The following is a 21,666-nucleotide window of genomic DNA, read 5'->3' on the forward strand; positions in this document are numbered from 1 at the left end:
CTGTTTTGCTTTTGTGTTGGTTTCTTCTCTTAAGGATTTCTGACTGTTGGTTTGATACCGTTTTCAATGGGCATGTATAATATGAACTTATCCCTACTTTTTAAAATAGCTTTATAACTTGTATATGACTTATAGAAATTCCTTATTTTATAGCCTTAAAAAAAAAAGTTCAGCTCTTAAAATCACAGAAATTCAGAAACTGTTAAGACAATTTCAGAAGTAAAAATGCATATCAAATTGCTTATGAATTCTTATTTTTTAAATCGAGAGTATTAGGGTCTATCAAAGAGATCTTCCTGTTAAAACAAATGCCCTTGGTACATATACCATAATATAGTACATGTATAGTATAGTATAGAACAACTTTACTTGCTTCTGTAAACTAATAAAGTTCTAGAATAAAATTTAGTGTGTGCTACCTATGAATATTATGACCTTATCAGAAATTACTAGTATATTTCAAATAAGTTGGATTTTGATACCAAAGCAGATGGAAAATTATATTAAAACTACATTATATTGTATTTGGCACATGGTGGGAAAATACCATGTAGTTTGAAATTTCTACCATAAACCTTTCATTATTAAATCTTAACAATAGGCATAACTTTTAAATATATGACTAAAAGCAGTAGAATTTATTAGAAGTTTAATAAATTTGGTAACACTTTTTTTCCCTTACTCTTTAGATTAAGCACAGATATTACAGAGCGAAGTGTTGTAAACTTTTACCCTGTGGACTCAGCAGAAGACTTAGAATTACAAGACTCTGCACTAAAGTATGTTGACCTTTTTATAACAATATATTTTACCTTTTTACATTGAAATATTTTTGCTTTAAATTCCACTTTGTGTCATTTTTTTTCTCTAATTCCTACAGTGGTCAAATACAGTTGGAGACGTCTCCAGAATGTGAGGTAAGGCTTCTCTTGGATTCGCCAGAGCTCTGGTGCAATACTCTGCCACAGAAGAGTGGCCACCATATTTTATCAAGATTTATTGTGGGGTGGAACATTCATTAGTGAGATCAATATTCACATTTGTTCAAGGTCTAGTTGTCAATTTTTTTATAGTTCTGGCTTCTTTAGTTTTCCTGCTTATCTATTATATCCTCACTCCCATTAAAGATGAGAGTTGGCTGTTTCCATTAAGTTCTCTAAATTTTTTATGTCAGACGGTCGGGCTTAAGTCAGGCCCTGGCAACTAAGACCCACACGGAAACCTCCTCTGTCAAAAACTGGAGGTAGGACCATCTGATGCAAGTTTTACAGCCACAGATGAACATAAACTAGGGAAGACTTGAGAGACAAGAATGAGTGATTTGGGATATGCCTAGGAGGAATAAGTGACTCTAGCAAAGAGAAACTGGTGGGGGTGGGGTTTTGGGGACAGAGTAAAGGTAGGTCAGGTAGCTACAGAGGGTGAAATTTGGGTGTCTGTAAAGAAAGCAGATTTGACATAATTAACTAGAGATGAGCCTGGAAGGTCCCGAAGAAGCAGGCATAGAGAGAGAGGCTTGAGTCAGCGACATGGGAGTAAAACATTGTTTACATACGACCTGTTTTATCCCTTCTTACTGAATAGGCTTGGGATGGCTAATTTCAGTACAACCAATTTATGTCCCCTGTGGTGTCTGGACCTGTACCATAGTAAAGCAGTTTCACACTCTTAACTACCTAAGTCTCTGTTAAATGAGGAAAAGAACTGTAATCGAAAAACCCATGTTCCCCGAGAGTGTGGTTTCATCGTTGAGTGTAGTGACTTGGAATTATGTTAAGTTTCGGCCCTATCTCAAAGACTTGCCATAACTATGAGCTCCTGTGGGCTACCTCTCTAACTTCACCTTTATTTTCTATAAATTGGGATCCATCTTGGAACCCAGGACACCTAACGTAGCTGTTACTGTTACTCTGCTCTGTGACTGTCATCAGTGTGGTCCTTAGAATCATTGCACTCCCTCTTCCCCAGGTGGAGGCATCACTGAATGACCCAGTAGTGGGACATCAGGAAGCCGCTTATGTGAAGGCTGCCCCGGGCCCATTTCCTCAGGCTCTTCTTTAGAGACATGCTGCTTTTGATTCTGTACAGACTCACTTTTAGTTTTAGCTTTTTATTTGGAAATAATTTAAAATTTATAAAAGGTTTAAAAAATTGCAAGATTCTACAAAAGATTATAAAAAAATTATAACCTAGCACCCGGATTTACCTGTGATTAACATCTTCACACATTTGTAGTATCTCTCTCTTCCTCCACACACATAGTTCTTTTTCTGAAACTTGGAGGAAAAGTTTTATACATCATAGTCCTTTTCTCTAAACATTTCAGTGTACCTTTCCTAAGAATAGGGCTTTTATCCTATATAACCCCATTTCAGTTATCAACTTCCTAAATTTACATTGATAAAATATTTTCATCTAATCTGCTATCCATATTCCAAACATTTAGGTTGATCTAATGATGTCTTTCGTAGCACTTTTTCCCCTTCAGTGTAGGATCCAGTCTAGAGGCAATAATTGTCAGGTAACTATAGTGTGCTTTATTCTGGAACATTTCCATAACCTTTCTTTGATTTTTTTATGACCGTAAAATTTTGAAGAATATACTGCTCCTCTTTTTGTAAAATGAACTGCCCCTTATTTTGTGGGACAAAAATCCCTCATATTTCTTCATGATTAGATTGAGTCCCTGCATTCTTGTTTGGGATACTGCACAGGTGATGTGGTGTCCTTCTCAGGGTACCACATTTGGAGGCACATTGTGTACATCTGTGCTTCATTGGTGACGTTAATTTGATTACCCAATCGAGGTAGAATCTGATTTCTCCACCGTCTAAGTGTTCTATTTTCCCCTTGCAATGAACAATCAGTCAGCGAAGAGGTACTTTGAGACCATGTTAGAATCCTGCTGCAGACCCACTTTTGATTCCAGTAAAATAGATGCCCTCCTGTGTGCGTGATTTCAGGAGTATCAGGCAGACACCAAGCCTCTAGGAAAAAAGATCTCCATTCCATGTCTGATTTACAATGTTAATATTTTTTTTTTCCCTTTTTGGTTGAATGAGGAGTCACGTTCAGTGTAAGGAATTCTTACACATTGTCTTCCTTCTTTGGGCAATTCTCTGTCCATGACATACGTCTACATGATTTTAAAAAGGGAGGGGAATTGCTGGCTCTGGTGGAAAAAAAGTCACAAGGAGGAGGCAAAGAAAGTGTTAGATTAGCAAGGCCAGTGCTGATGATTATGTGGAACTTAAGTGGGACCCTCCTTTATGGTTTGGTTATTTTTATATTCTCTCTTCCATCTCATTCAGGAAGAAAGCAGTATCTATAGCATAGTCTTGAATCAGTTAGCCACTATTTGTTGAGTCCTTGTGCTGGATTCAACCTTGTTTGGGGTGTCGAAGACTGGGATAGGAAGAAGATGAAGTTGCCCTCACTTTCAAGGCATTTTAAAAATTGTGGAGGAAAGAAGCCTTAGATATTGAGAAAACTTAGAGAAGAATATGAGATAGTCCATAATCCTGAGTGTTTTAGGTGCTCTGGGAGACTGGGGAAAGGATAAGAGGTTAAGGAAAGGGAAATAAACCTAGATTTGGGGGGCAGCTAGGGTTTGGATTGGTCCCAGGAGGCTGTGCCGAGCAAGGCAGCTTGGCCATGGTCGAATCAGCACAGAGCATGAACCGGAAAGAAACACTGAGGGGGATAGGCTGGTGCCCAGTTAGATAGGTGAGGCCAAGATTATGAAATGGTTTGTAATTGTCAGCACATCACATTATCTGACTTTTAACACTCTTTAGATGACTGTCCACATCAAGTTTGGGCAGCGCTGGCAACCACTCAGGAAGAATTGCAAATTATACTCTCATACGTAAATAATATCCAATAGGGAAGGATGCTGGGGGGACAACAGGGAAAATTAGAGGGATGAGTTTCCTACAGAGAGAATCAAACCTGCAAGTTACTAGTTAGCAGTTCAGACATTTAATTGAGTAGGGAAATTAATGACTGTTTATTCTAAAAATATGTTACTCCCTTGGATTTGTCACAGTTGGGAATATTTTTTAATAGCACTCCTCAACAATAGGAATAGGAACAGACATCTTACATTTATACTAGTTTGGTGATATATATGAAGATGTTTATATTAGCTATCACCAAATTTTTTATTAGTATGGATCAATGCTTTTTTTTTTTTGGGCTGTGCCGCCCGGCTTATGGGATCTTAGTTCCGCGACCAGGGATCAAACCCAGGCCTTCAGCAGTGAAATCGTGGAGTCCTAACCACTGGACCGCCAGGGAATTCCCTCAGTGGGGTTCTTGATTACCTTATAAAGAAGGCAGATCTGGGTAAAATAAACTGTCGAGTTTCCCCATTGGTTGACAAAGCAAACTGATGTTGAATTGACAGCGCAGGGTTTTCCTAAGTCTGGGTATGTATATTTATTAAAAAGCTCCCAATGAGATTCTGTGTATTTGGGAACTACTGCCTTGGACCATTTATAAAAAACCTTATGCTCCCAGCAGTTGGGAGCCTGCAGGTTGCTTGGTAACCTAGCAAGGAAAGCTGGTGTTCACAGGTACTTTGGACTGAGCTCTTTGCTCTGGGAAATCCCTTTTCTTAGTCTGTGTGATATTTTAGTTGTATTTTTCTGTGAATATAGTTGCATGTTTTTAGAAAATGTAAGTATGGCCTACTTAACTACTAATTAATTAATTCAGCGTATTATTCACTGTGACCCTATGTGCCAGGGATATGACGGAAGTTAGAAAAACTCAGTTCTTGCCTCACTAATTTTATAGTCTGATGGAACGTACCATGCATTTTTTTTCTTCCTTAAGGTTCAAAATGATCTAACATTACAGAGTAATGGGAGCGAGTATTCTCCCAATGAGGTAAGTTTCCTGAAGATTACCGAAAGCTGAGGTATTTTGTGAAGCCTGAATTGGAATATCTTGTACAGAAATCTATAATCTGAGACCATGATGATTCATGAGTTAATTGTATTGCAGAATCTCTGAGGGAATCTCTTATTAGCTCTCATAGCCTGATCCGGCCCTATCCATAATTAAAGGCTCATTTTATAAGACATATTTTGAAGACCAAATGTGGGAACATTTTTCTAGAAAACGAATTAAAAATGGCTCATGTAGGCAACATTTAGAATGTCTCCTTATCCATAAATGATTCAGTGTGTGGTTTCCCTATAGCTGAGACATCTGTTCAGTGTTACCTGTTTTCTCATCTCATTGGGTTAGAAATTCTTTATCAGATGTGCCCTCTGTGAGGCGCATGTGAGCGCGTGCTCGTGTGTGTGCGTGCCTGCACGTGAGTGCACGCATCTATTCGGGAGCAGAAAGGGATTGCCAGTATCACACAACTAGGAACTGGTTTTATAATGAGCCCATAAACGATTGAACGGATCTCCCCCAAAACAACATTCTGTCGAATCTACCACTTAAAGCATTAGCAATGTGAAGATGCGTCAATTATCATTTTTTAGTCAGGACTTCCTCACAGCAGCAAATGCACGGAGGTCGTGGTTTTATTATAATCCTTGATCATAGAGAAGCATGCCTAGTTCTGTTCCAGTTCTTTAAAAAATGTCCTTTCCTTCTAACACCACAGATGAGAGAGAACTCCCCTGCCATCTCTCCTACCAACGCCAGCACAGCTCTGTTTGGCCTGAAGCCTCGATCAGGTAAATTGAAACCTTAGTGTTCTTGCACGTGTGAACAGCTCAGGAGTTTCTCTTTAGCCTTTTAAATGCATACATTACAGTGCGAGCAGCCTTGTCAACTCCGATGAGTTTGAGTCGTGGCATCAGAACCCCACTACAGCGTGGGGAGGCCATATTTTCGAGCCTTGTGGTCGTGAATCACCTATTAACGCCATGTTATCAGTAATAGATTATCTTACCTTCTTTTGAATCAGAGCAAAGAGAAAAAGATGTTGGGACATGTAAGTGGGAAAGAAATATTCTGTTGATAAAATAGCCGCCCCTTTGCCCTGGTGGTTCCTGGTACCTTGCTGAATTAAGGCTGGTGACTCTTTTCTGAGACACCCCTCATTTGCTCTCTGGGCCTTGGTAAGGTCTGTGTATTTACTCATGTGACAGGGTGGTCATTCCAAGACTCACATGAGTGGTCAGGAGACATTTTTAAGAGCATTTCTGCTTATATTACCTACTTTATTTTAACTTAGTATATTCACAAGTGTAAATGATAGCAATGTGCAAAACAACTACTGATTTTAAAACGAAGGACTATGTATAGAAAAATTTGGTTCTTCTGATTTCTCCACATACTTAAAGTTCTAGCTCTATCTACCTTCTTTTAGGTGCTTCTTTGTTTTAATATTTTTGATTCTTAAGTCTTTTGCATACACTCACTGCTAATGCTTTTCAGTAAGTGCTAAGAAAGGACTCAGACGCTTTAAGCAAAAGGTCGTAAAGAACTCAGATGTTCTTGGGTTTTTTAATAAAGCATTTGGCAACAGTTGAAGTTATACATGTGTATATTTTGAAAAAGGGTACCCATAGAAAAAAAAACGAAGATGGTTCTTTTATAAAGGAATGCATTTTTGTTTTTGGAGAAAGTTGATTGATGGGTAACATGTGGCCAGGTGTAATGGCTTCCTGACATTTTGAATGGCCTGTAAGACAAAGCCATTTGAGAAGATGCTTGGGTGTGGCAAGGGTTAAGAGGTGTTTTATGGAGAACCAAATTGTGCATGAAATAGGACTCAGATGGCTGGCCTCACCATTCATGGAGCTGAGCGTATGCAGCCAGATCTGGGTTGGGCTTCCATTTCCAAGGTCTCAGATCATGCTGGGAGGAAAGGAGGCTTCCATGCCTTGAGTGATGATCTGCCAGGAATGTTCTCTATACACCGAGGACTTCATATTGGGCTACAGACTTTCTCCTATCCCTTACAGGCACTTTTACACAATTTAAAAATATCTTATAATTGAGCAAATCAAAAGTTGAATGAATCTCCAGAGATTAATATTCTTTTGAATGTGCATCTTTGCAATTTAGTTGCAAAATTGTCTCCGTGACTTTTTCAATTCTTTCTATGGGGTCCAAGCTCAACTTATCAACCTCATACCCACACTGTTGAACCATTTCAGACTCTTTGTGGTGGTGAAAAATAAATGAAGTATTTATTTTGAATAGCAGGAAACAAAGATAATTTCCTTTCCTAGCTTCCAACCTTTCTATAATGCTGACTAACCAGTGTGGAAATTGTGCCAGTTGTTGAAAGCTTTGTGGAGTTTGGTTGTCGTAAGTAATGCTGATTTTTCTTCAGGAACATCAAGTGGCATGTTGGAACGTTATGAAACTAGCATCATGTATTGGGAATTTAAAAATTTTTATTTAGTGACTTTAAAATATTACAGTATGTACTTTTCACATTTTCTGGAAAATAATATACATACTAATCTTAATTGAAGATCACATGACTAAAAAAGAGAAATTATTTTTGATTGAGTAGCTTTGGAACTTTAGAAAGTGATTTAATTTTTATTTTAAAGTTAAGTATATGAATTCATGTGATTTCTGTGTTAAAAATAAAAACAGATTGCTCAAGTTAGCAAGTGGGAATAGAAACTTAGATTCTTAAAGTAGGCTAATAGTTTTCTTCAAAAGAAATTTTTTTTTCTGTGTTTTCCTCCCAAGAAAGACAACTGTATATATCCAAACATGCATTACTAGAATCATGTCCCTGTGTTTTACTGGCCCTGCCTTATGATTGAATCAAAATTGTATAGATATTTCCTAAACATCAAAAATTACTATATGGATAGTACAAAAAAAAAAGAGATGTTATTTCATAAATGACCAATTTAGAAGTGCTTTGAATTGACTGACATCTATTGGTTAATTAGGTTTGTTGTTAAAGAGACTCTACTAGTGTCCGAAATAGGTTCTATACTGATCAATATCTAAGACAGTATTGAGAGGTATACCTGTGTGTCAAGGGTTGAGCAGAGTTGGCTAGATTCAGTTATCAATAAAGCATGCCAGCAGACTTACAGATGTCTTTAAAGAGAAATTTTATATTACCTTGGGAAAAAAATCCACCAGTGGTAAACACTGATTCTATAATAGATTTATTTCTAAATAATAGACATATTTATACATATTAAGCTTTTTCTATGTAAACAAAATTTTTGTGTGAATCATATTTGCTAAGATGGTTAGTTATTTAGGTCTTTGGAAAAGGTATCTGGAAGGTCTTTTGCTTTTTATCTGCATAATCTATGGGTTCTCCTTCTTTCCGCTGACATGATTCATTAGTACTCTTAAGTCTGTGGGCTTGCGAACTGTTAACGATTAACGGTATTAACTGCATGCCAAGTATATGATTGATAAGTACTAACACTCAGTTTTTTATCGTTCTTTTTATTCCATGCGCCATCTTTCATTCTCCTGTATTGTACATTTGAAATTAAATTCCATAATATGAAATTCGCTTCATTTCCATACAATCCTTATGCCATTTGTGAAATGCTGCTGCCCCTTTGGTTTTTCCTGGTCCTTGTGCAACTGTACGCGGACTGGCTCTCTCGCTCTCCTGCAGACCCAGCCCTCACTCTTCCTCCTATCTCCTTCAACAAACTTACACAGGCACAAACATGGGACAACTCTAGCTACAGTGTTCCATCTGAAGGAGACAGTGACAATGGTAGGTGGCTTTGTACCTATTCTTCGATGTGCTCATTAATAAGCCAATGAATGAATATACTGAACATTCATTTCTGTGCAGCTGAAGATAGAGTGTATATTCTCCTGCATGCCTGATATAAGAGATAATAGTAAACCTGAAAAGTCCAGAAAAGTGCATGTGCATTGTTCTCTGGCAGTTTGTCAAACTACATTTAATTATCTTGAATATTCCGAATTTTGGAAGGACTGTACAATAATTTCTTCTCTATCCTTTCTGCTTCGGGGTTTTTTTTTTTTTTTTTTTTTTTTTGGTGTGTTTGCTTGTTTATAAAAAATGGGAGTTTGTACATTTGGATAGTCTCTGCTGCTCCTGCTTCTGAACTAAGTGCTTTCAGAGTTTCATCTTTTATCATCTGTGCTTACCATATGAAATTTTTAAAGTAATCAAGACATACTGTGACTGATCCAAGAGGACTGCACTAAAAATAGTTAGAAGTGAGAAATTCCTAAAAATGAAGAGAAATCACTTGCTTTTTTTTTGCAAATTATTTGCACATTTTGACTTTTGATACCTGTAGCCCTTTTGAGTGTAATTTCATCTACATGATATTCAAGAATGGTAACTTGGCTTGAGAACCAAATGTGCAAATAAAAAATTGAGGACACCTAGCTAGGATTAATGTGGATATCATTTGATTTCATGCCACTAAATATCTGAAGTAGCCTAAAAGATGAAAATAAAATAAATATAGTTATTTAGATATACTTACCACAGATATCTGAATCTCCATACTGGTCTGTTACTTCAGATTTTAAACATATTACTCCAAGATACCAAAAGATAAAAGTAACGTGAAATGAAATAGAGAGTATGATTTATAGGGAAGAGAAGTGATATGTGGGGTAAAACCACAATGCAAGCACAATAAGAAGATGTATTTTCTGATAATACTTATTTTTTTTATCTAAGTATCAATATGTTATATGTAATAAATAGAAACCATATATTTAAAACATTTGCTGTGATTTCTGGTCAAAATTCAACCAAAAATTGCTTTTCCAGACTTCCTTATGTAGAAGGATAATGTATATCTTGGCAGGTTAGTTACAAAAGGAATTTCATTATTTCATAGATTTCTAAAATTTTTAACTGAAAACAAGTGTGATTAACCAACAACAGGGAGACCAAAGTCCCTTCTTATATCATCCCATTTTAAATTCTGGAAGTTGAGGAAGGCTAAATGGAAACTTTCTTGATAAACCTGTTCCTTTACTTAAAAATAAAAAGGGGAGAGAGGCATTTTTGTTTTTCAGAAAGCATGGCTATTTATAGATCTGATGTTGTTTAAAGGAAATGAGCCTAGAATGAAAGATTTATGTGTGATTTGGTATTTCCTTAGGAGTGATATCTGAAACCAAAGACTTTTTTTTTAAGCTGGGTAAGATCTAGACATCATACGTAGCAGTAAGATTTCTATCTTTATAGATGAACCAACTAAAATGAGAAAGATGGGTCACGTTGGGTCACGCTGTTAGGTAGAGGGAGAGGTGGGGTCACACCCAGGGCTCCTAACTCTGATCATCTCCTCTCCACCATATCTACCTTCATCTATAGCTGTTTATTGAGGATTCTTTGTGCAAGCTACTAAGCCAAATGGACTTCTTTTTATTGAAAGTCCTAAGATTTCCATAGAAAAATAATCATTGTGAAAATCTTTCTGAAAATAAAATAACCTGGCAATACTTCTCTGGTAGTTTTTGTTTGAGTGAAAATTCCAGGGATTCACGTGTAGCTATTATGCTGTACCACACACACATACAAATAATAAAAGGATTGTTTTCAGTATTCATCTACCTGGGTTAATCATGTCAGATATTGGATAGTTGTTATTTCCCCCTATTTGCAATTTGTCTACAGTATGCCCTGGGCAAGAGATAATTTTCTATTAATTGTCTATTAATTTTCTGGCAGCAGAAATCTTTGCAAATATTTGTGTAGGTTCCCAGATCTGACCTTTCAAATAGAATCTTCATTCTCTTTGTGCTAAATATTGCCTTCTGATTTGAATACATTTTCCAATACATTTTTTAAATTAATGAAGAAGCACTGTATGTATCCCCAAGTATATGCGCTAAGGTTGGAAGAGGAATACAGCCTACTTTTATGTTGTTCTTACTGGTTCCTCTGAAATAGTAGATCCTATTCAGTGGCCTCTCATGGCATTTCAAAGCTGATTACCCCAGTAGTTCTGTTTCCTCATATTTTCTCCATTATCCAATATCTGCAGCTGTCTCACCCTGTGTAAATAAATGGCATCATATTACCAACTCAACCCAGCATAATGTAGCTTGCCTTTCATTTATATTTTTATTAATTATTTTTGGTAAAGTTGGCATTTTTATACCTTGTTCACTGTCTTGCTTTATGTTAAAATTACCCTTCTTTTAAATTTCAATATTTAAGTAAAATTTAAATTTTATTTAAAGAAATACATTTAAAATAATAAACATAGCTTCCTAATATTTTGTTTCAAATATATCTCGTTTCAAATTCCCTATTTTCCCTAAAACTCATTCTTCAAAGAAATAAAAAAAGGCAAACTGGCTAGAAGGTCCTTGGGAGTTTGAATTCCCACAGTCCCCAAAGTTCTGCCTCCTAAAATGGATGGGCAAGGATGTGGATGTGTGTCTGTATGTCTGTCCACCCCTGGAGCTGGATGGGGCAGCTTCACTTCAAGTTGTTCTTAACTTGAAAACTTCTCTTCTGCTCCTTTTCTTGTGCCCTCTTACTACTCTGCATCTTTCTTTCCTTTCCCCCTTCATTTTGAAATTAAAATTGTTCCTGTCTTCCTTTGAATTATTTTCCCTTTTTCATTTGCAGTGAATTGGTGGGTGCTAATTTATACTTAAAATTGATCTTTAAACTCTCACTGGAAAGTGAATGAATGGACACATCTATCTTGGGCCCGTTTACAGACATTTTCTGGAATTGTTTTACCATAATCTTGCACTTCTAGGTATTATTTTCCCCATTACAAAAATGATGAAACTGAAGCTGTGAGATGAGAGGTGTTTCAGTGGTTCTCAACCTGTCTTCGTATTAGAATCACCTGGGCATTTTATAAACAATAGCTGCCTATGCCCCACACTGCCTGTGCTGATTTATTTGTAGTAGCATGGAGTCTTCGCACTGATTATTATTCTTATTGTTTTACTGATTTTATGTTATGTTTAAGTAGGTGAAAACCACTGGGTTGAATAAACTGCCCAAGACCATAGAAAGCAAATTTGAGCGTTTTGAGGGCAGAGGATTTACATAATTCATTTTTGGGCACCAGAGGGAATAAATGAATGCACTAATCAGATTTCTGATTCACATTAACCTGGATCTACAGCTCATGATACTTTTTCAAAGCCACCATATTGCCGCCCTTGAATTTGTATGTCTTCAACATCACACCCAGTCCAGGTTTTTAATTTCCAAGGAGAAGTTGAGAGCCAAATTCCAAAACCTCATGTGTCCACAGAGAAGAAATCTAGAGTTAAATTTAGATAACAAAGGTTAATAATATAGACTGCTAATTTCTATGCAAAGTTCCTTTCACTTAATAATTATATAAGTAGCATTTCAGGCAATTTTTAGAGGCGGGAGCTTCCTTTGCTTAAGTGAAAGATACTTTTACAACATTTAGAAAAAGTTTCTTGTGCACATCCTTAAATATTTACTGAGTGCCTCCTGTGTGTTGCCTGATGCTCGTTACTGTGGATACAGATCTGAAAAAGACAGACTAGATCTCTGCCTTCGTGGAACTTTTATTTCAGAGTCTAATGCATTCAGACCTGAAGACTAAGTTTTAGGAGATTTTTCATGTTAAAAAAAATTGAGATGACTGATTATCAGGGTAGGGTAATCTCTGACAAGGTGTTCTCCATATAAAGTGATCTTTGAATGAGGGAGTTTTTGAAACACTTGTTTGTTTATTCATCTAACAAACTGCTTTGTGGGGCAGGGGTAGAGGTTTAAATTGGAAACAAACATAAACTCTTACAGAGTCCTAATGGAGAAAAGCAGATCTCTCCTGTAAGACAGAAAGTGAAGAGTGTCATGAGAGACACAGATAAAGCATATTGTACATTCACAGCTGACAGACCACTCCCAGGTCAGGGATGAAGATGAGGAGGAGGGTGAAGGAGGAGGTAGAGATAACGGAAAAATCAGTGGACTTGTACGTGTACCTGCAAGGATGCATTTGATATTCTGCATAAGCATATTCACCATTCCCTGCAGAGTCTTTGCTTAGAAATTTGTCTCTTCAGCTAAAGAAATTGCAAATATGAACAAATCGTCCTTTTCATTCTTTGAATGTTATCAATATTTGATATAATTAAACAGCTAAGCAGAACTCATTTTTTCCTACATCTTAAATCACCTATTTCCTTGTCTCTTCCTACCCCTTGTGCATGCATATGTGTGTGTACACATACCCACACTGACACACACCCTCACTCTGCTCCCTTGCCCCTCTTTTTTTCTTCTTATTTACACAATCAGTGTGACATTTGATGTGAAAGACAGTTACTAACAGGGCGGCTCTTAATATTGTCTTGCAGCCACAAGCTAAACTTTTATTCCCCTGAATTAAGTAGGGGAGTTCTTGAAATGTAGTGATAGGAAATTAAGGAGGACCAGAATAATTCCTCCATAGATCAATTTCCTGAAGTTTTGACCAGGCTGGTCACTGCATTTATTATTTAAATATGACTTGAAAGAAAAAAAAAACAACTGGATAAAATAATCAGAGCTACCATAATGGTCCTATTGAAATTATTCTGTCATAACAAACTTACGTGCTCTGTAGATTTATTATTAGTTTAAATAGTTCATTTTAAATTCTAATATATTCTACAATAATTAATCTATTTAGAAAACTAGTAGTATTATAGTCAGGTTTCCAGTAATTTTATGTACATTTGAAGTATTCATTTTAAAAATAATGGTTCACATATGTTTTAACACTTTTTGACTGCATACATTCATAAAGCAAATACCCAAGCATGCATTTTGTATTTTTTGAGACGTATGGGAATTTAAGGTGAAAAGTAATGCCAGGAAATTAAAACCCAGATACCACTGAATTATCTTGGTGTCATACACAGGGCTCTAACAGGGTATAGATACTCGAAGAGTGTGCTGTTAGCCAGAAGCTCACGGTTAATTTAACTTCCTGATAGCTTCGTATTCAGAATGAAATCTGCCAGTAAAAACATACTGAAAATATTAAACATGTAGTATTAGATAAGATTTCCCCCAGAAAAAAAGGCAAAGGAAAATAAAACCTCCAAAGAAAACATTAGATTTGTTTAAACGGTTCTGGGACTCCCCTTGCTGGCCAGTGTGTGTATTACTCAGCTAAGTCCACATTCCTTGACTTTTTTGGTAAATTTGGTTGACTTTTTCTTTGGGGGTGTGGATTATTTCTAGACTTTACATTTTAATATATATCTCTTCTGGTCACTATGTTTAAATGGGTAGATTTTTTGGTTGGTCTCAATATGGTGCAAAGGCAAATTTAATGCATTTCCAGTTTCTTCCGTGCTTCTTATTTTGTCAAATTCTTCCTCATTTCCCTTTGCTCTGTGAACTTCTCATCTCTCCCTGCTGGTTGGTCTACCCTACTTCCTTTGCCTGCCTTGCCGTTATTTTTGAAACAATTGGTCTCGCTTCCTGTGGGGTTTGGTTTTTTAGGTCTTGGTGACAAGACTTTGGCTCTTTCTGCTTGTGACTTCCTTAGGTGGCTTGAGGCAGAAGCCCAGGCCCCAGGCTGACTTCTCTCTGAGGTTCCAGAAGGTGTTAACATATACAATAGATCATTCCCTCGCTCCATTAACTTCTGTAAGTCACGGATTTCTTAAGATGTGTCAACTTTCTGGTCCTCTATAGAGTACCAGAGTGCTGATTCAGATATCAGAGAACTGATTTAGAAAGAAAATACTGAGATGTGAGAAGTATAGTGCAAGACACCTATTAAAGTGTTTTGGTTCAAAGATACAAACTGAGGTTAAAACGACGTAGTTGGGTGAATATGGGATAATTGATTATATGGTGGACTCCAGTTGTTTTCATTCAAAGTATATTTGTAAACCATATTTAATTAAAAAACAAATAAATTGAAATGCTTTTAAAGTGGTTCATAGCAAATGTTTGGCAGAATAGAATACACGTTACATAATCTTCTTATTCTACATTATTGAAGATACGGTGATTGAAACTCCTAGAATTGCAGTATGTCAGTGCAGCCTTCTACGTGGTATTGATTTTTAAAATTGGAGTTCTCTGCCCCAAATTTTCTGAAGCGCCCCCCTCATTTGTCCCCCCCCCCCACCCCCAATCTGAAAATCTATGGGACACGGGGAACCAACTACAGCTCTTAACCGTTCTTTGCCCCCTCTGGTGTGCATGGAAAATTGACAGTCTTCATAAGATAAGAATCTCAAGGAAGAAAAAGGTTCAAGTTTAAATTCGCCCTGGGCTTTGTATCCTAATAAAAATTGCCATAATCACTCTGCCCGTACATAGCATATTTTGTACCTTCTCTGTTAGTCTTTAAAAGATGTCATCCTTCAAAGGTTGAGAGCATTCATTTTCTCTGCAGCCAGAGCCTTAACTCCTTCCAGAGTTGCCACTGTGAGTCGCTGTTTCTGGAGGTTGTAATTTTAAGGACCTGCAGCCAGAGATGATCTCTTCAAACTGTCTCCCATCTTGCCAGCTTTTCTAAAAGGAGTCTGTGGTCATCTCTGAAGAGCTGACTTTTGGGGATATGTTGTCAGTGACATGATAGAAGGCAGAATTTTTCCCTCCACACTCAGATACCTATCTGAGTGGATTATCTGAGTGTGTATTATCACTTAGTTCTTAACCCAGGCTGGTGAAAAACCTCAGCCAACAGAATCCTTAACCTGTGCTTGTTTGTAACCTGTAAAGCAATTCTGTCTTATTAGTTGAAAAGAAGTATCCAAATTTAATGAAAGGATTGTGAAACCTGGAGTGTAGATGAAAACTTGGAATAAAAGCAGTGGAAAAATGAGAGAGAAGGGGTCTGGAATGGTGCCAAGGATGACCAAGCCCTTTCCTGGATTCAGCTGATGGTTCGTCCCCACAACCCAGAATAATTGAATACATAATCTTCTCTAGAATATTCGAATCAAGCTTTTCATGTGAAGTCAGAATTTATTGTTTTGTGAGTGGCGAATGAATTATTTGGGATAAATAAACTATTTGATTTAAATATGAGCAGCCCTATCCGGCAACCTGTACTAGGCGCTCCATAAAGGCCTTTTTCCCTTTCTGTTACAGTGTTTCTTAGACCACAGAGAAATTTGGAATCTATAGACCCACAGTTTACAATTCGACGGAAAATGGAACAGTTGAGAGAAGAAAAAGAACTGGTGGAACAGCTCAGAGAGGTACCGGGAAACATTGTATAACTGAATAATTATTTCCAGAATTGAAGCAGCATTCTGTATTTTTAAAAAGTAGACATTGGGGACTTCCCTGGTGGTCCAGTGGTTAAGACTTCACCTTCCAATACAAAGGGTGCGGGTTCAATCCCTGGTGGGGAACTAAGATCCCACATGCCTCGTGGCCAAAAAACCAAAACATAAAACAGAAGGAATATTGTAACAAATTTAATAAAGACTTTAAAAATGGTCCACATCAAAAAAATCTTTAAAAAAAAAAAGTAGACTTTGAAGCACTGCAGACTGAACATCTAGTTTCAAATCTAGCCAGCTCACTGTTTGATATTGGACAAATCACTTAACATCCCTGAGTTTGAGTCTTTTCGTGTATTAAAAACAATAGTTCCCATCTACCTTCATGGGATTTTATGAGAAATATATGAGATAATGTAAGTAGAAATACTTAATACCTATGTATAAAAGCTAGTATTATTTCAGTTCTGGTGCGCTTTAAAAAATGCACTGTTATTAATTTACATACTGATATCCCATGAATTTAAAGATATTTATAGTTATCCTTACTATGTACCCCAAACCGGCCAGAATTTTCGAGTGTCATAATAGGCAAACCGTTTGAGTTCCTACCAAGAGTGAAGTCTTGTGCTGGGTGCCAGGGAAGATTTCAAGCTTGGTGACGGCAGGGACCATGGCTGTCTTATTCCTTGTTGTGTTTCTATCCCCAGCACAGCTCCTAGTGGGAACTGTGTATGTATTTTTCTACCCTCATGGTCTTTGTGTCTAGTTAGGAGGATCGTACGTAAATATGTGGAAGATCAAACAACAGGACAAGGGTCAGTCACGAAAGAACACACTGGTATTAGTTATTAATGAATCATGAATTACTACATAAGTTCTTTATATTTAAAGAGAAGTACCATAGCCATGAACTAGACGAATATAAGAAGCTTCTTGAGGGGGTGGATTTTATACTGCATCTTCTCCCTTCACTAGCAAATGATTATTGACTGCTCTCTGTGCCAGGCTGTATAGTCTAGGTGATAGACAGAGAAAAGAACAGGCTTTCATGAAGCCTGTAGTCTATTGAGAAGACAGAGTAAGTAAGAAGGAAACAAATAAATACACAATTTCAGAGAGCAATGAGTTCTGCAAATGAGCAGTGAATCCTATAATTAAAATTAAAGCTGAATTAAGGTAGGTCAGAATCTTTGTTGTTGCAGATGATACTTTATATACGGTTTAGCACGTAGTCAGGAGGAAAGAAAAAAAACCCAGAAACCTCTTACCACCACTTTTTTTTTTTTTAAGTTTTTAATTAATTATTTATTTGTTTTTTATTTGGCTGTGTTGGGTCTTTGTTTCTGTGGGAGGGCTTTCTCTAGTTGCGGCGAGCGGGGGCCACTCTTCATCGTGGTGCGCGGGCCTCTCACTATCACGGCCTCTCCTGTTGCGGAGCACAGGCTCCAGACGCGCAGGCTCAGTAGTTGTGGCTCACGGGCCTAGTTGCTCCATGGCATGTGGGATCTTCCCAGACCAGGGCTCGAACCCATGTCCCCTGCATTGGCAGGCAGACTCTCAACCACTGCGCCACCAAGGAAGCCCTCTTACCACCACTTTAAGCCACTGTGGTTGACTTAACAGTCACATAGGGCAAGTCAGACCTCTGTCATTTGCCTAGGATATTTGGATGTGCCGTAAGCTTGGGAGGTGAACTTTCAGAGATATGTAAAAATAAGATCAGAAGTTGAGCTATGCCTCTCAAAGAGTGATATAATTTTATCTTAAAGCCTGGGTCATATTGATAGCTTATGTTTTAATTTAGTGATGTAAAATTAGAGACTGAAAGCATGCTTGGAAAAAAATGAGGTGTCTATACAAGACAGTTCTGAAAGAGAATTATGCAAGACTGTTACATGCACTGATTTTCAAGTGCTTCACTTATTGCAGATCTCCCAATAAAGTCATCCTTTCTTACGCCGTTATCCATTTACAAGGAGCTTCTGCTGTAAAGCAGAAATTTGTATTTGAAGTTTTAAAAACTGATCTATCTACTTCTGCTTCTGAGGAGATGGAGTTGATGTACTTTTCCCCATTCATCCCACTAAGTACAACTAAAACCCCTGGTGATTATATATAAAATAAGCATAGGAACACTCTGAAAAGTGGAGAGAATAATTCAGACTAGCTGGGCTCCTTGGGACTAGCAATGACAGTGGTGGTGAGTCCAGTGGGATTTCTTTTTTGCCTTATCTTTCTCAGACTTGAAGGTGAAGTAGTTGGAAACCGGAAATGCTAATGGGCACAAATTAAGAAAAAAAAGTCCCAATGAAAGCTTGCTTACTTTAGTCAAAGGACCAGAAAAGGGGCAGCCTAGTGAGATAGAAAATTTTTAGACATTAAAGGCTCTACTCCAGCTAAACACTACAGAAAACCCGTGGTCCCACCCCTACCCATGCCTGCAAAAATGGCGTAGGCAGCTAGACTTTAACCTCTGCTGGGATGGTATCAGAGAAGGCCAAGTTGGGAGCCAGGAATTTCATTCCCATGAGCTAAGAATGATCCCGTCCCCTCCCGAGGTGTCAGTGGAGCCCGCATGGGGAGCCTGGATTTCCACACCCACCCCAGTCACTGACAGCAAGTGGGAATCTGCATTTACACAGCAGTAACAAGGTGGTAACCTCCCTTTCCCTGCCAGAGCAGTGTCCAAAAAAGCCAGCTAAAACAGAAAGTTTAAATAGGATCCAGAGTCTCATAATACCAGAAATGTCCAGGTTTCAACCAAAAAAATCACTCATTCTACCAAGAACCAGAATGAATGTGAAAAGATAATCAACAGATGACAACACTATTGTGGCAGAGATGTTATCATCTGACAAAGATTTTATACTGTTCGTGATAGAAATGCTTCCACAAGCAATTACGAACACAGGTGAAACGAAGAAAAAAATAGAATGCCTCTGCAAAGGAATAAAAAATCTTAGCAGAGAAATAGAAGACATAAAGAAGGACCAATGGAAATTTAGAACTGCAGAATACATTATCCAAAAGAAGAAGCCCAGGGGGTGGGCTCAACAGCAGAATGGAGGTAACAGAGGAAAGAATCAGTGAACTGGAAGAAAGAACAATAGGGATTACCTAACCTGAGTAGCAGAGAGAAGACAGACTGAAAATAAATGCGCACAGAGCCCCAGGGACCTGTGGGAGTGTAACAGGTGATACACATTCATGTCATGGGAGTCCTGGAAGGAGAGGAGAAGGGGAGTAGGGCCAAAGAGGTACTTGGGGGTGGGAGGGAAGTGGGTGTGGATGTAAAACAGCATTGTGAGAGACCCTTGTGGTGATGGGCGTGTTCTATCAATGCCAATGTCCCAATTGTGAAGTTGTAGTATATATTTTTGAAGGTTGTTACCTTAGAGGGAAACTGGGTAAAGGGTACATGAGATCTCTCTGTATTACTTCTTATAACTCCATATGAATTTATAATTATCTCAAAGTGTTTAATTTTTTAAAAAGAGGGAAAAATTGATTTTTGAACTAAAACATGGTCTCAGAGAAAAGCATCTCTTAATCCCTTTTCTGCCCCTTGCAGTCTGTCTGAACCAGTTGGATTTGGGTTTTTTAATTTATTTTTTTAAATTTATTTTATTTTATTTTTTATTGAAGTATAATTGACTTAAAATATGATTTTAGTTTCAGGTGTACGACATAGTGATGTGATATTTTTACACATGGCAAAACGATCATATGGATTTGGCTTTTATTGTTCAACTCATTCTGTTTTTCTATTTTCATTGCTAAGACTGAGGCAATGTTGAACTTAAGAAGTCCATTTTTTTTTTTGGCTGTCTCAGGTCTTTGTTGTGGCACATGGGATCTTCACTGTGGCATGTGGGATCTTTCATTGCATCACATGCGCTTCTCTCTAGTTGTGGCGTGTGGGTTTTCTCTTCTCTAGTTGTGGCGTGGGGTCCAGAGCACATGGGCTCTGTAGTTTGTGGCACTCGGGCTCTCTAGTTGAGGTGCGCGAGCTCAGTAGTTGTGGCACGTGGGCTTAGTTGCCCCGCGGCATGTGGGATCTTAGTTCCCTGACCAGGGATCGAACCCACGTTCCCCTGCATTGGAAGGCGGATTCTTTCCCACTGGACCACCAGGGAAGTCCCAGGAAGCCCATTCTTTAAAAAATTCAACTAATTAAAAATTTTAGACACAACTGAATTTGTTTTTCTACAGAGGGATTTTTATTTTAATATCTTTCGAAAAGGTTGAAATCATGTCAGTGTTTTCCACGTGTTCTTATCCTTCTCCATAATGAAACTTAAGTCTCAATTCATAAATACCCATAACTGTATTTTACCCTCAGTTGCCTGAGAGCAATTGGCTTCCTTCTGATTCCTTCCCAGAGCATCGAGATGAGACTCAAGGTCAGCCTGCACGAAGACCTGGGGGCTGCCCTCATGGATGGCGTCGTCCTCTGCCATCTGGTCAACCACATCCGCCCGCGATCCGTCGCAAGCATCCATGTCCCCTCACCAGCAGTCGTAAGTAACACCATATAAGGGAAACTAACTCTTACATCAAACAAACGCCTTTGGGACAGTATTGCTGGTTAAAGATACCGATGGGATCTCTAGGACCCTGCTCAAATCCTCTGTGTTGGGCCCCAAACAACTAGAAGAGCAGAAAAGGAATAGCATTTCTGAATGAAGCAACATTTTCACTGTAAAAAGGGAAGATAGTTAAAGTAAGTATGTAAATGACAGAAAAGGAACTTACTTCAAATAAAAAGCAAAACACGTTAAAGAAATGCTTGGGGTGCTAACTTTAAGACTGTAGAGACACAAAGATTCATTCCTCACAAGGAATTATTTAAACAGTGAGAAGTCTTTTTGGAAAACTTCTTTTGGTTGGTGAGTTCTCTTCTAAATGGAAACTCTTTCCTCTATTAACTATTGAGGATTTTAGGATAGCTCTGAAAAGATGTGGATTCTGTATAAAATATCATTAGTAACCTGTCAGGCCAGAGGTTGGTCAGCTGGTTATTAATTCAACAATTCCTTGATCACTAGCTGTGCTCAGGGGTAGGTTGGAGATACCAAGGACACCGGGGAAAGATGAAAGAGACCGACTGAGATGCCATTAGTCCCTAAAAATCCTCGTCTCCATGTGGGGGAGATAAAGCAGGCACTGGCATCCTCTTCCTATACATCATGGACCATATTACCATCCAGAAGAGAGCTATGGAGTTATCTTTTATGGTCATTCAGATGAGGGAGGGGGAATCAAAGATAAGCTGGTCTTTGAAGCCTATGTAGGGTTCAGACAAGTAGAGAAGAACCTCTATCCATACTATTTACTATTAGGTGAAGCAGAAGAGTTTAGGGGCTAAGAATGTAGGGGTTGGATTCCAATTCCACATCTATATAGTCCGTACGACTTTGGGAAAGTTATTTAACCTTTCTTTAACTTGATTGGCTCTTCTCTGTCATGGAACTGCTCCCATGAGGATGAAATGAGGACCTA

General features: G+C 38.0%; 1 protein-coding gene across 4 annotated transcripts in view; it reads left to right on the forward strand.

The window, feature by feature from the left end:
• LRCH1 (leucine rich repeats and calponin homology domain containing 1) overlaps window positions 1–21,666 on the forward strand; it is a 111,569-nt gene that overhangs the window by 57,859 nt on the left and 32,044 nt on the right. For all 4 annotated transcript variants that reach the window (XR_014256279.1, XM_082435393.1, XM_082435395.1 and 1 more), the window contains exons 11-16: window positions 690–779; window positions 881–917; window positions 4,840–4,893; window positions 5,627–5,699; window positions 16,025–16,134; window positions 20,547–20,684. Coding sequence is in view for 3 of the 4 variants with exons in the window: in XM_082435393.1 (XP_082291519.1) it covers window positions 690–779; window positions 881–917; window positions 4,840–4,893; window positions 5,627–5,699; window positions 16,025–16,134; window positions 20,547–20,684 (502 nt within the window). In the remaining variant the exon portion in view is untranslated. The remainder of the gene's footprint in view (window positions 1–689; window positions 780–880; window positions 918–4,839; window positions 4,894–5,626; window positions 5,700–16,024; window positions 16,135–20,546; window positions 20,685–21,666) is intronic.

This window comes from Balaenoptera physalus (genome assembly GCF_965194825.1).
Source record: "Balaenoptera physalus genome assembly, chromosome: 18".
In the NCBI taxonomy this organism is placed as follows: Eukaryota; Metazoa; Chordata; class Mammalia; order Artiodactyla; family Balaenopteridae; genus Balaenoptera; species Balaenoptera physalus.